The 14,110-nt window shown below is 37.2% G+C and overlaps 2 protein-coding genes across 4 annotated transcripts; one reads left to right on the top strand and one right to left on the bottom strand.

The window, feature by feature from the left end:
- Positions 1-662: 662 nt before the first annotated feature.
- On the top strand, positions 663-4,656 carry LOC117931247. Of its 2 annotated transcripts, none has more exons than XM_034852178.1 (2): positions 663-732; positions 1,867-4,656. In XM_034852178.1, the coding sequence occupies exon 2, from the start codon at positions 2,032-2,034 to the stop codon at positions 4,348-4,350; it is 2,319 nt and encodes a 772-aa protein (XP_034708069.1). In that variant the 5' UTR covers positions 663-732; positions 1,867-2,031; the 3' UTR covers positions 4,351-4,656. The 2 variants fall into 2 exon arrangements, with proteins under 2 accessions (XP_034708069.1, XP_034708068.1); XM_034852177.1 differs by having other exon boundaries at positions 665-1,232.
- A 437-nt stretch (positions 4,657-5,093) lies between these two features.
- Positions 5,094-13,510, bottom strand: LOC117931248 (RING finger protein 10). Of its 2 annotated transcripts, none has more exons than XM_034852181.1 (9): positions 13,235-13,510; positions 10,758-10,804; positions 9,073-10,368; positions 8,130-8,218; positions 6,914-7,016; positions 6,714-6,818; positions 6,216-6,327; positions 5,738-5,905; positions 5,094-5,522 (listed from the first exon to the last, which is right to left on the bottom strand). In XM_034852181.1, exons 1-9 carry the CDS (start codon positions 13,446-13,448, stop codon positions 5,368-5,370), a joined length of 2,289 nt encoding a protein of 762 aa, XP_034708072.1. In that variant the 5' UTR covers positions 13,449-13,510; the 3' UTR covers positions 5,094-5,367. The 2 variants fall into 2 exon arrangements, with proteins under 2 accessions (XP_034708072.1, XP_034708070.1); XM_034852179.1 differs by having other exon boundaries at positions 5,729-5,905.
- Between the last annotated feature and the right edge of the window lie 600 nt (positions 13,511-14,110).

Raw genomic sequence — 14,110 nt, forward strand, 5'->3', positions numbered from 1 at the left:
AACACATTTTTTTTCATGCCCATAATAAAAGTGAAGTAGTTTGAAAAGTGTGGATATTATAAATATTAAAAAAAAATCTCAAATAATAAAATAATAATAATAAAATCTATGCGAAAGAATGTAGTCGTCCATTGATGTTAATTACATAATAAATAAAATTAGTATTTTAGGAATTAATTATACGAATCATTAAAAAATACATATATTTAAAATTATTTTTAGATAATTATAGATAATTTTAATTTAAAATTTTTGAGATTAGTATATTTTCATATTAATGAATTAAAATTCAATTTTCCTTTAAAAAAACATATTTTAATATATTTTTTTAAAATAACATTTTGATTAAATTTAAAAAGAGATCAATTTTTTTCTATTTTTCATTGATTGAAACTTTTGACCGTTTCAAAAACCCTCATTTTAATTACAGCACAGTAATTTGCGACGGAGAGAAAATTTTCTGCACATAACTCATCGATCAAGCAGCAGTGGCAGGAAACTGTTTTTCATGCTTCCAGAATCGGCCTTACTGCTTCCAATATGAGTCGCGTGGGGATATCCCAATCACGTGCCTTCAATCAGCGTGGAAGCCATAATAAACATAAATAAAATAAAATAAAATAAAATCTCTAAGTTTTTACACATTTTTTTATTCCTAGGGTTTTCATTCACACCCAAACACACCATTTTCCTACTTCCTTTGTTTTCGCTTGTTTGCTGAGAATTTGGAGGGTAAGAATGAGAAAGATAGAGATTGGATTTATTTTATTTTATTTGTGTGTGTTTTGCTGTGATTCCCTTGAGAATGGGGCAAAAATCAACTCAAGCAAATCTGGTTCACGAAATGAACAGACCCTTCGAAGTTATTTTCTAAATTTTCATTTTCTCGAGGGGGCCTGTATTTTTGGTTATTATCTTAATTCTCCTTTCTAGAGAAGAAAGAAGTTGTTTTGTCAGATTTGATACTTGGTTTCTTACTCTTCTTTTATCATTGTGGCTGTTTGATTCGTATGCATGTCTTTGTGTTTTATGTAATGTGTTTGGCTGCACAATTATCAATCGGCTCATCATTAAGATTCATTATAGATGGTTTTTAATTTGTATGGGCTGGTGAAGAGGCTTTTGTTTTTCTCTGGTTCATACCGGTAGGCGAGGTCTCCTTGTATTGTGGAAGAGTTTAGCCATGTTTGATCGGTTTTGTAACTTTGGGGAGGACTCCTCATCCTTCTCAGGTACTTTTATTCCCTTTTAACATGATTCTGTTTCTCCTAAAAAAAATTATGCACTTTTTTTTATTAATAACTTAAGGGTTCAATATTTTATCCCAATGCTTCTTCCTAATTTAGTTGATTAGATTATCATGATGTGTATCTTCTCTGGTAAATGGTGAGGGTCACTCATGCAGCTTATTGCTACAATACCTGATTGCTGATAGCTAATAGGAGGGATTTTTCAGATTTTTGATTGATGAAAAACTTTTTATTTTGTTATTTTCCCTTTCATTTTCTTTTTCCATGTTGGTTGTCAATCTTGTGATTCCATCTTTGGCTTCTTTATGTAATATGTGTGTCTCAGCATGCCTTAAATCTCCAATGATGATTAGCAATAGAGGATTCTGAACACTCCAGAGCTTCCTTCATGTCAACATTCTTCTCTGGGGTGGTTTAATCTAAATATTTGGCAATTTAATAACAAATTTGAAACAAGGGTTCTTCCTTCTGAAATGAATAAGTGAAACACGCTGCTATACACCTTAACATTGTCGTGGTTTTGTATCTCTTAACAATTTTATTTAATAATGAAGTGTTATTTAAAAAAATGTAACCCATGAATTACTTTTAATTAGTTTCTCAATCAATTTTGCAGGCTCAAATTCATAATGTAATTTAAAGAGGGTAAGCTTAAAAACAATATATATCGCAGATATTTTTTCTTGTACCTTTTGGCTATGGCCAACAATTAAGTTTTGCATCAGAAAGTTTCTCCAGAAGCAAGAGAAGAAGAACAATACATCTTTATATACAGGAAGGGATGGATGACATTATGGGGAAGGCTCTTAAAGAAATAGAGGTCGTTAAAATGATGATTGCTAACGAGGATTACATGGGTGCCAGAACCAAGTTACATGAACTGCGGCATCATTTTCCAGCTCTTGATGGCATCTCAGGGATGATCACTGTCTGTGACATACTATCCTCTGCAGGCTATGGGTTCTTAGGTTGTGGGACCAACTGGTATTGGGTGCTTCAGATAATGAGAGCTGCAGGTGAAGCTGACATTCGATACCAGTTTCATAAATTTAAGAGACTTTTGGATCCCATCAAGACTAGCTTCCCTGGCACTGAATCTGCTCTGAAGATGATTCAGGATGCATTTTCTGTGCTTTCAGACCCAGAGAAGCGTGCAGTGTTTGATTTGGATTTGGATTCAACTTTAGAATGCGGATTTGTTGGAGAGAATCTTGTTCACAAGGAAGATATTGCACAAATTTCTGTCAGGTGTAGTAAATCTGTTTGTGATACCAGTGATGGAATCAATGAAGAGAGCAATTCAAAAGAATGTTCTTTAAAGAGGATAATAAATCAAGATCTTCTTGGCGAAATGGATCTTCACAATGCTGGAATGCCTACTCAAGCTGAGTGGACTAATGGGGTTTATGATCTCATAGAGGAGAGGGACGTTCATGATCCTGAAATACCTGCTCAGATTGAGGTCACAAATGGGATTCATGCTGATGATGAACAGAGGAAGGTGACCTGCACACAGGAAAGAAGCATGATTTCTGCTTGTGTGAAGAGGAGAATTACTGTAGGAACTGAGAAAACTGCAAACAGCATGTCCTCCTCCGTAGTTTCTGATTGTTCTAGTGATAAGTCATCTTGGTCTGTGAAATCGAAGGTTGGTAAGAATTGTTTTCCAGTTTTTTACAATTTTGAGTATATCAGAAAACCCCAATTATTCACAGTTGGCCAGGTTTGGGCTGCTTATGATGATGAGAACATGCCTCGAAAGTATGCTCGGATTAATAGCATATATAAGTTTCCTTTTAGGTTGCACATCAGTTGGCTGATACCTGCACCAGTTACTGCACATGAGAGAAGATGGTGTGAGGTGGGTTTGCCTGTTGTATGTGGATTTTTTAATGTGGATAGGAATGAAACTGTTGTTACTGAACCAAAAATATTTTCCCATATGATCAACTGTTTTGCAAGTCGAAATGAGCAACTTCAAATTTATCCCCAAAATGGCGACATTTGGGCAATGTACAAAGATTGGAAACCATTTGAATGGTGCTCTAATCCTGAAGCTAGAAAAGGCTGCATTTTACGGATGGTTGAAATCATTGCAGGTTGCTCCAACCCAACTGGTGTTATGGCTGCAGGCTTGGTGAAAGTAGAATGGTTTAAAAATGTCTTTCAAAGATTCACAAACAATGGAAATGAGCATTCTTTTCCCATCCCTGCAAAAAATTTCTTTGTGTTCTCTCATAAAGTTCCAGCATTTAGATTCACCGGTGGAGAGATGGATAGAATCTCCAATGGGATGCTTGAACTAGACCCTTTGGCTGTTCCTGATGTTCTAGACTGTATCATGGCCAAACCAGTAGAAGGGAGTTCAAGTGGTTCTCCCACCTTCCTTCACAGCTGTCCTATTCCTCCTGTGCCGGAATCATTGAATTGGAAATGGTCAGCCAACAATTTTGCTTCAAATCAAATATGGGCTGTATATGTTGGTCCTGATTCCATGCCTCGGAAATATGTTGTAGTAAACAATGTGGTTTCAGGGTCTGAAGTGTGTGTGACATTCTTGGAGCCTCATCCCAAACTAGATAACGAGGTCTACTGGGTTGGTGAGAAGTTGCCATTTGTTTGTGGGTCATTTAGAGCTGGTAAAACCACTATCAACTTGGGGATGTCTAGGTTCTCACATTTGGTGAAGTGTGAGTATAGCACAAACGGGTTTTCTTATGGAATATATCCAAAGAAAGGCGAAATTTGGGCAATGTACAGAAACTGGAACAGCAAATGGAAGCAATCTGACTTAAGTTATTACCAGTGTTGTATTGTTGAGATTGTTACAGATTTCTCTGAGGAATCTGGGTTGATGGCAGCCCGCTTAGTTGAGGTCCCAGGTTACACAACTTTCTTTAAGAGACAGGTGTTTGATGGGTTTGAGATGATCCGAACCATTCCAAGAGCAGAAATGCTCAGTTTTTCTCACCGGATAGCAGCATTTACTGTTCCGGGAGTTGAAATCCATGGTATTCCTGAAGACTCTTGGCACCTGGAGCCTGATGCATTGCCTCCCAATCTCAGCAACGAGTTAAAGCTTCAAAGGAGGTCATCTTAGAGCTTGAGTAATTTCCTCCTTGAATGGGAGAAATATAATCTTTATTCAGTATCTTCAAATGTTCATATAACACTATGTTGAGACACAGCTCAGGCGATGACACTCTTTTGGAACTTGGAATTCTTTCCATGGGCGGTTTGCTGCTTGCTAACGTGGATATCACTCAGGCTTGCCTTCTCATTTAGTGTACTTGATTTGAATAATTTATTTTAACTCGGAATCAAATTTCCAAACTTATAGCTCATCTTCATTTTTGGAATTGATGACATTAATTCAAGAAGCCATTTTCATTCTTTTGATGCCAAACTGCATAATGTTTCTCCCTTCTGAGATGCAGGCTTTCAGATAATTCTAAGCCTCATGCTAACAAAAATGAAAGAGACGCTGTATATAATATCCTCGATTGGAAGATTTCTTTTGAGGTCAAGAGACTGCATTCCAGGTGACCACGGATCGTCACTACGAGAAGTGCATTTCCCCTGCCCGACTCCGCTTGCTTGCGACGCTCTACTTGTTACTTGTGAATCCAGGGATGGTATTTTTACTTCATTGTTGAGGAATGAACTGTTAACTCTTTTTAACTCAACCAACAGACACATTTCGGCACCAACGGTGCGCTAACTGTGATGATGGTGATTTAGCCAGGATAGTGTGCTCCCTTCACTTGAAAAAAGGCCACCTAGCATTTCATGAGTACTACTTCCAACACAGTGCAATTGGGTTTGCCAATGGAAGAAAATCACTCAAACCCAATTGGAAAATCTCCAATAAACAACTCCCTTCTAATTTGTATACACAAGATGCATTATTCTTCTATTCTTTTACATGTCTGCTGCAGGCAGTCATATACATTCACTAACAGTTCATGGAGCAATATGAAATATCTAAGAAGAATAAACAAGCAAAAAGAGATATCTAATAAGAATAAACATGAGGCCATAGTCGAGCATTCGGTCCAAGCAGGATATCTAATAATAGACAAGGGCATGTCAAAGTCGATAGCATTTTTTCTGGTTTTTAGTAGCGCCGACCACCAGCAGTTGACAAAAGAATTTGACTCGATTTCTTCCCCTTTTTCCCTGTGCCAATTGTCTTGGATGCATCCAAACTTTCAACAGATTTCCCTCTGGATATTACATTGGCAAACGATGGCGTACCTGCATTTCTTGAACCTACAGAAACAGAAGTTCCGAATAAATTGAATTTTTAACTGCTACAATAGAGGAGGGACTGTAACATGCCATTTTCCATAATGCTTATTGTGATTCATGCATTTATTCAGCTATGAAGATATTGGTATATTTATGAGATATGATTGTACAAGCATGTGGTCTAATAGAAAGGAAGACAGCCTAATATTATTAGTCTTAGAGAATACCAGTCACACCAGAAGAATCGCTTGCCATACTGGTGTTATGCACGGAATGAACTTCCTCAATTTTCAAGCCTGGAGAATCATGCCCAGCTGCAAAGCCTAGTTTGGTGACATTTGAGAATAGTTTTCTTTCCCCAAGTGTCGGAGGGCTTGTCGATGTCACCACAGGACTTCCCAAAGCTGAACAAGGGGGAATATGGAAATAAATCATTGCTCACCAGTAATATTTGTCATAAAAAACCATATGATTACAATGTGTTAACTTCAATTAAAAAGAGAAAAATCCTACAAATAACACCACTACAAGAGTAGAATCGTCTAAGAAATCAGCCAACATTATCCCAAAAAATTCAAGTTCGACAAAGACCTCCCAGATTATAGCCAGGCTCAGGGAAAACATTGCTTAAAGTACAAGCTATTTAAAATCTTGGGAGGCCCAGTGTAAATCTAGGTGCAGGCATGCCACATCCACAGAAGAGCATGCTATTACCTTCAAAATCATCCATGGAGAACGTAGGGGGGTACACATACTCTCCAAATCTGGATGGTATGGGCAAAGAATCTGTAGTGGTAGCTTCAGCCTTAAGTTTCTCCTTCGTATCCTTCCTGGAAATAAGAATTCTTTGTAATTTTAATTGCTTTCCTCACAGACAGCATTTCTGTTATGACTTTACACGAGAAACAGAGAGAGAATAAATTTAAGAGCAAATAAAACAAAGGGGAAAAAAAAGGGGTAAAACCCAGGAGGTTTTTGAGAATAAAAAGGCCTCCCAAAAGGCAAATCTGAACCAGCACCATCCACCCAACCATTCAACTTTTCATGTGATAGTGATGAATAACTAACCGTTTTGGCCCAATGATTAAAAAAATCTGGAATTACAAGTGGAAAATTGCTTTGGCTACATGACAAGTAAAAGAACTGCTTCTCATTGAATTTGTATCAAGTGTACAGCCTTTAATCTATATAATACAGCTCATGTGGCATTACCTTCCTGGCAAGTTTCTTCCTCTGCCTCTCACGCTTCTTGATTTCATCCATAAAAGGAAAAAAGGCACTAGGAGGCAGTACCTCACGAAGATCAATTTCACAAAGCTGAAAGTTTTAGCGGCTACCCATTAGAAACAATTGAGACCGCAATACATATTTAAAAAACCAGAAAGAAAGAAAGCAAAGAAGTTACTAGGTACCTGAAACGTTGTTGTTAAAGAAAAATGACTTAAGTAGCGATAGCGCCTCCTCATGGCCTCTGACTGAGTCACTGTCTCTAACTGTAAAATTCTTCCACTTATTCTGCAATTAATATATCTTAGTTGCCAAGAAAGGTCACCACCACAGCACAGAACTATGGAAAGTTTAAGGCATTCACGTTTTAGTACAATCTTGCATAAAACCAAGAGGATATAGTTGAATCATATACTTACATGGTCATGTTTGGAAAAGATCATGAAATCTTATAGTGAATTATCATAATTCAATCTGTTAGAATGAATTAATGATTATGATACGAACTGTAACAACAGCATTTGGCACACACATAAATTCATTCCATAAGGTATTATGTAGCCAAATTACAACTAGTGGTACATTTATGAAAAAAAAAAACCCTCCCCATGGCAGCAACAAAAATGGCTTTAGCAATAGCAAACACTGTCAGACTGGGGTTCTGGCAATGGTGAGGATGATAGTGAGTGGCAAAGTTAGGTTGCAAAGGCAATGATAAGGTTGTTGAAGAGTTGGCAACAGTAATAGGGGTGGAACCAGCAGTAATGGCATTAGGGTCAAGCCATGAATTGAGATGCAGTGATGGCAAAAACTGTAGTCTCAGATGCATTTAACTAAAAATAATGCATGATTGTAGTGGTATTCATGGTCTTTTTGGCAGTGGCCACAGCCATGACAAAAGCATAGTGGAAGGGGTGATTATTGATAGTGGCTATTGACAGAGGTTATGGTGAATATGATGCTAGCAGTGATGCATGATGGTTGTGAAAAGGTGGTGGCAGTGTTGACATAAAGTGGTGACTTAAAAGTATTGGAAGTGGAGTTTTGTTTGGCGCTTTTAATGTATTGTTGCTCATCCAAGAAACAAAAAGATATTGGAAGTGACGTTTGCAGCAGTGGCAGTAAAATGTTTACATTAAAGTTACAGACTATGATCAATAGAATTCTACCAAGCATTAAGAAGAATCAGCAAAAAGGAGGTATCCTTCCTTTAGCGGGAAATAGAATGTATAAATTGGTAGCATATACAGTGGCAATAAAATGTTTTCATTAAAGTTACAGATAATGATTGGTAGAATTCTACCAAGCATTAAGAAGAATCAGCAAAAGGTAAATATCCTTCCTTTAGCAGGAAATAGAATCTATAAATTGGTAGCAAATAGAGTTAGTATTCTCTCAAACCTGTTGGGGAGAAATGCATAGCCTCCATAATGGTGTAAAAGACACTTCATATTTAAAGGATGAAGAATGAGGTGCTGACCATCAACTGCCTGAAATAGAAAAACAAGCAGAGCATAACTATGACTCAACAAGATCTCATTATTTGAATAAAAACAGAAATATAGCATATGAAAATAACAGACTATAGGGGAATTGAGAAGGGCATGAACAGGGACCAGCTTAGAATATCTCATGCATTTAACATACAACATAAGATCATTGATTAAATTTGGTGGTGCATGTCACTATAGGATAATATCTTCTTAGCTACTACTCTCGTCATTTAATTTTGGAAGAATACAAGATGCAATTAAGATACACCCATTTACGAGTAGCATGTAATTTATTTACATAGAATTCACAATTACCAAAGAACCTTCCTTGTCCTTTTCAATTAAGAGCTTTCAGCAGCAGAGGAGTCATTAATGCAATGACTTGTTTTGTTTATATATGCTAGTGATAATAGTAGCCTTTATTTAAATTGGCTAGTAAATTTTTCTGATAAGTTTAAATTGGCTAGTAAATGATAACAGTAGCATTTATTTAAACTAGTTACACCATTTTTTTATAGGAGCCCTTGCAAGCAGTTAAGCTTTCATGCATGAAAGAGAACCTGTTACAACAAGCACTCACTGGAAACAAATATCTAGTGTTGTGCAGCTAGTTTACTTAAAGACCATGACATAACCTCTAAGAGAGAACTTAGAAAAACATTTTTAGGAAATAGCATATTGATAAGCATGCAAATGGAGCATATTGTCTAGATTCACAGAAATATGTCCCATAGCTTGAATCCACTCCCTCATCTGACTGATGGATCCAAATTTTCATTCACTTAAATGCTAAAAGGACAGAGAGAAAGAGGACAAAGAAAAGGAAAAACTATTGTTTCCATATCCAGCACCTGGTAGAAATTGTACGAGTCATCATCCTTTAGATCTCTAGAACCACTTGAGTGCCTCTGCAAGCTCTTGCTTTCATCATAGGAAGAAGATAAAGCTCTGCATTGGCCTTCTAGTGTTTCACCCATATCAGCAGTCTGAACCAAACATTCCCCTCCATCTAATTTATCTGGTGTTAAGTTACCCAACCACTTACTTTTGTCATCTACATCAGAAGATGGTGATCCATATTTGAATCCACATGCTTCATAATCAGAACAAGCAACATTTGCGGTGGATGGGATTACATGAGATCCTGACTGACAATCAGTATCTTTAACAGATATGGTGCTCTTACAGGTCCCATGCTCATTCCAGTACTTCTTTCTCTGTTCTAATTGTTCCACTGCAGCACAAACATATGGAAGCTTCTCCAAATCATCAACAAGCCCCGAATCTGCTCTGACCAACCAACTGTCCAGATCTGATATGGCTTCTCTAACAGACAAATCCACATCTGATGTGAATATGAATTTCGAAAAGGAATCATGGACTTCACTGTTACATGGCATTACATCTGTCTCTTGTTTATTTTTCTCAGACAGAGTAAATGAATCTTTTTGCCGGGTTAGAAGCATAAACTCTGCAGTATCACCAACACAATACTGTTTAACATTCTCAATATAGAGGGTGTACAAATCCTTTGGAGATATCATCACAAAACATAGGGGGCATTTCTTCCAACAGTCACCTTTATGATCCTCCTTACCCATTAATAAGTATCGCAGAATACATGGGAAACAAAAAATATGTCCGCATGAGGTTATCTGTGGGCATAGGGGACATTCCAAACAAATGGGACACTGCACAGGCAACGGAGTGGAATACCTAACACAAATGATATCATCCCACTGTAACATTTTATCTGGATCCATCAACTCTGGTACCTGGTTTCCTGTATCTAAGACAACAAACCTGTAATTTGCTTGGAGGAATAGATCTTTGTTGTATGGCTTTATCTTCTGTTGTCGTCTTGGAGGTGGAGCCCTTGGTTGAGGACGAGAAATAGGGTCATAATGAAAATTCAGTAAGTGGTTACCATTCATCTGGGTTTTTCTTCCTGCAGAATGAGTTGTGCTTCCATGAAAATTGATAGACCCACTAGCTTGTTGGCTGCGAGGAGAAATAGTGGGTCCAGACAGTTTCCCTCTGGATTGAGTAGATTCAGACCCTCGACCAACTGAGCGAGACTGTGACCGGGTACCAGTGTTTTGGTGAGGCAAACTCTTCTTACTATTTTGGACACCTAATTCAGTCACCTGGATAGAAGGGAAAAAGGCAAAACCAAAAGCTTTGGTTAATAATCAAATAAAGCATCAACAGAATTCGATATCAGAATAGAGATCTAAGAAGTGAGCTACACAATCAGTTTCCAAAATAGCTACCAAGTTAAATGAGATACTGCATTTTGACCTGTACCCTATTCATAGTCTTTTTCCTTTCCCTTAGCAGCACTAGGTACAATCAATCAGATTCCAAATTTCAAGACAGACAATTTAATTCCACCAGAATAATCAACCATCTCATTCTGTAAATAAAAATGAAGAAGACCAACTTGTCATGGTCACAATCTCTGCTCATGCCGTTTAAACATGCATTGAAAGATCTAACTTCTTAGAAGAGGAAGATTGAACATTAAAAAATATACCTTTTTGGAAGATCCACCAGAATCTGCTGCAGCTGGAGCCAAAGAACCTATCAAAAACAATTAAGCATAAATGAATATTTTTTAATTCTCATGATAATGGCAACACATAAGACAAGAAATCAATCACCAAGAAGCTGTTAACACTGACATAGACTCAACCAAATGATAAAAGTAAAAACATCTCCTAGCTATGTTTAATATTACAAGCTTGAAATAAGCTAGAGCTACGCCCTCATCCAGGCAACTCAGTGAAGTACTCGAGTCATCAAACAGGAGGTTCCTCATCTCCTCCCAGGAGGGTGGTTGCCCTCCCAAAGGTGTACTCCACCAACATTCCAAGATACTCCTCGACGACTCTCCACATGGACTGAAAATTAAGTCATTTGGCACTTCTGAATACACTTCTTCAATTGCCATAGTTGCCTACTTTGAGTCAGATTCGGCTATCAGCTTCCTAATCCCAGCTGTTTGGCCAACAAAAGACCCTCCCTGACACTCCATACCTCAGCAATAAAGCTACTTATTTTCCTTGTTTCCCCTATAACACTGCACCCATCTTCGAGGTTCATCCTTGTCGGCCCCTAAATGCCTGCATGACTGTATTATCATGTTTCAAGTACCAGTCTCTCTTAAGCTTCAACCATCCACTATTTATCTGGATTCAGTGAATGCCGGGATAGTCTTTAAATTCCCTTCAGAATATTGAAATGTCTGCAATAAGTTAGCTGAAAGCCACTTTAATCTTAACTATTTCCTTGTTTCACTACCACCCTTTTTTTTCCTTTCAATTATCAGAAATAATAAAATATTTGGGTGATAGTAAAACAGGGAAATTTTACTACCACTCAAATATGCCGTTGAGCTGTTACAAATGTTCTTTTGTTGGCGAACAAAAACCATGAATTAGCATGCTCCTCAAAAGGGGTGCAACCCTAGCAAAGAGGAAGTATTCAAGGTGCACCAAGGCGAAGAAAGAAGATAGAGAATCAAAAACCAGATAGCTTGATCTGATTGTTCTACACCTTTGAAAGGCTTTTAATTTCTCAAATTTGTTAGTTAAACAAGGAGCAAAGCATTTGGTCTTCTTTGTTGGAGATTTTCTCCCCCCCTTACATGTCCAATGATGTTCTCCTATATATAAGAGTGTTTTTATGAGGAGGGGCTAGTTTTGATGGTTCTGTTTCTTGGGTGCTTACTACCTTCTTTTGTGCATCTTTGAAGGATTACTTATCCCTCTTGGGTTTCTTAGGAGAAAACCAGTCCCTGGAGATTGGATGTGTAGATCCTGATAATCTTAAGTCTGAGTGGTGGATCATTCCTTCTCTTTGGCACATAGATCAGTCATCCAAACAGAAAATTAGTTTGCTAAGCAAGGTGCCTCTGTGCTAGAGGAGTTTGTTGGGAATTTCATGCCTCCACAAAATTAGTTTGAGGGTTTTTCCTTTTTTTAAAAAAAATTCAACACAGCAGAGAAGAGAACTAACCATCCACAAGCATTTTTAGTAAACATAGAACCATTTGAGGTGGCACACAACAGCTCCTTGAAATACTCCTTGGCTTTTAGCTGCTTTATATGTTACCAAAAAGAATAACATTTTCTGACACATTCAGGGCATCAATTTTCTTCTTGGATAATTTTTCTTTTTCTTTTCTTTTCCTTTTTTTTTTTCAGGCCCCAAGAAAACGAGCACTTCACCAAAGAACTCCAATGCCCATATATTCCTTCCAAAGTGCATTTTTATCGTGATCAATGAGCTCCCCTGGAGGTTGCTCTGAAACAGAAAGCAGTCTTCCTCTGAATACATTGAATGCAAGGTAAGAGCCTTCTCCTGTTCTTAAAAATGTTAACAATCACAGTCTGAATCCGTTCTCTTCCATTCTGATTCGATTCTCATAGAGTCAGAAATAAGTCCAGTTAATGATACCTGGCTCTCCCCATCCTAGTGAGTGTTAACTGCACCAACCTTACGAACAATAAAATCCTATTGAACCAAATGATTCTTACCTAAAACGAATAAAGAAACATGATAGCATATACAAAGAAACTATATATATTTTGAAACCAATTACAGAAGCTAAAATCAAGGAAATTTAGCAAGAAACTGATGCTACATTTTTCTGTTTAGAGAACTGTAAAAAAAATAAATCAAAAGTTTCAATTCTTCATTAACTGGGAATTCGAGAGAACAAAGCTCGATTAATTCAGCCTAATACAACTATTAGCAAATCCAAATCAAGTTTCTCAATTTTTTGGAAAAAAACAACGGGCAATGTAATAGGAAATGACTACTTTTCTTTCTATTTTATCCACTTCTGTGGAAACCAATCGGCAGGTACGAGAGTCCTCAAAAAAACCCGCCATTGCAGCAAGTAACTACAATGGCAGAATTGTAACCACTAAGAATTAATGTCAAAATTCTAGGGTTCCTATCACCCTAGAAAACAAAGATCAAGTGAAAATTTTCAACTAAGACCACCTGAAACGTCGTCGGATGAAGCGACTGAAGATTCGGAGTCGGAGATGTGAAGCGATGCAAGGTTTTGCACGTGATTGGGGAGAGAGGGCGGAGATCGAGAGAGAGGTGAAGGGTGTGGTTGAAAGAGGATTCCATGATCGAGATTAGGGTTTTGAGAAGGAGCTGCCGAAGAAGACGATGTGGATCCTTGGTTTTGTGCGGGCAAGATGGACATGAAAGTTTGCGAAGGAACTTGGGGAACTCGGATTTCGTGTTTCAGCAACGACACCTTAGATCTTCCGAACTCCTTTTTATGCCCAAAATCACCGGAACCGTCACCGTCACCGTCACCGTTACCCTACTTCCAAGGGTATCTGGGCATCTAGACCGAACATCTACTTTTGACAATATAACCTCTAGATGTTCACCTTATTTTCAAAAATGCCCTTCCCTTTAAAGGGTAAAAAAAAGAATTGAAATGGTAGTCTAATAATTTTTTCCTAATTGGAATTGGATCCTCTTTCCCACTAGACATTGGGAATATATTAATTGATTGATTCTATACAGAACCATACGATTACGATTCATACAACTCCATATCCGCAATGAGTTTTGAACATTTTTTTAACTTTCATATAAACAATGAATTTATCTATTGAAAAAATTAATTTTATGCTAACATAAAAAGAGAATTGGTCTTTTTGAAAAATGATTTCAATATTACAATAAAATATTGTGATAAAAAAATATTGTATATATTTTTTTTTCAAACAATTATTTTTTAATAATATTTATAAAAAAAAATCCAAAAATGTTAGGGAATAAACAATATGAACATACTTTAGTGTTAGATTGGTGCCATCATAGATTCATAAGTTCGTATTCTGAACCATGTGT

The sequence above is a fragment of the Vitis riparia genome, chromosome 14, assembly GCF_004353265.1.
Source record: "Vitis riparia cultivar Riparia Gloire de Montpellier isolate 1030 chromosome 14, EGFV_Vit.rip_1.0, whole genome shotgun sequence".
NCBI lineage: Eukaryota > Viridiplantae > Streptophyta > Magnoliopsida > Vitales > Vitaceae > Vitis > Vitis riparia.

Excerpts from the sequence above, each read along its gene's own strand:
- LOC117931247 (XM_034852178.1), top strand. The coding sequence starts at position 2,032 with ATGGATGACATTATGGGGAAGGCTCTTAAAGAAATAGAGGTCGTTAAA.
- LOC117931248 (XM_034852179.1), bottom strand. The coding sequence starts at position 13,448 with ATGTCCATCTTGCCCGCACAAAACCAAGGATCCACATCGTCTTCTTCG. Across the intron at positions 6,819-6,913 it reads CTTTAACAACAACGTTTCAG|CTTTGTGAAATTGATCTTCG; the intron begins GTACCTAGTAAC and ends TAAAACTTTCAG. Across the intron at positions 6,328-6,713 it reads GGAAGAAACTTGCCAGGAAG|GATACGAAGGAGAAACTTAA; the intron begins GTAATGCCACAT and ends ATTTCCAGGAAG.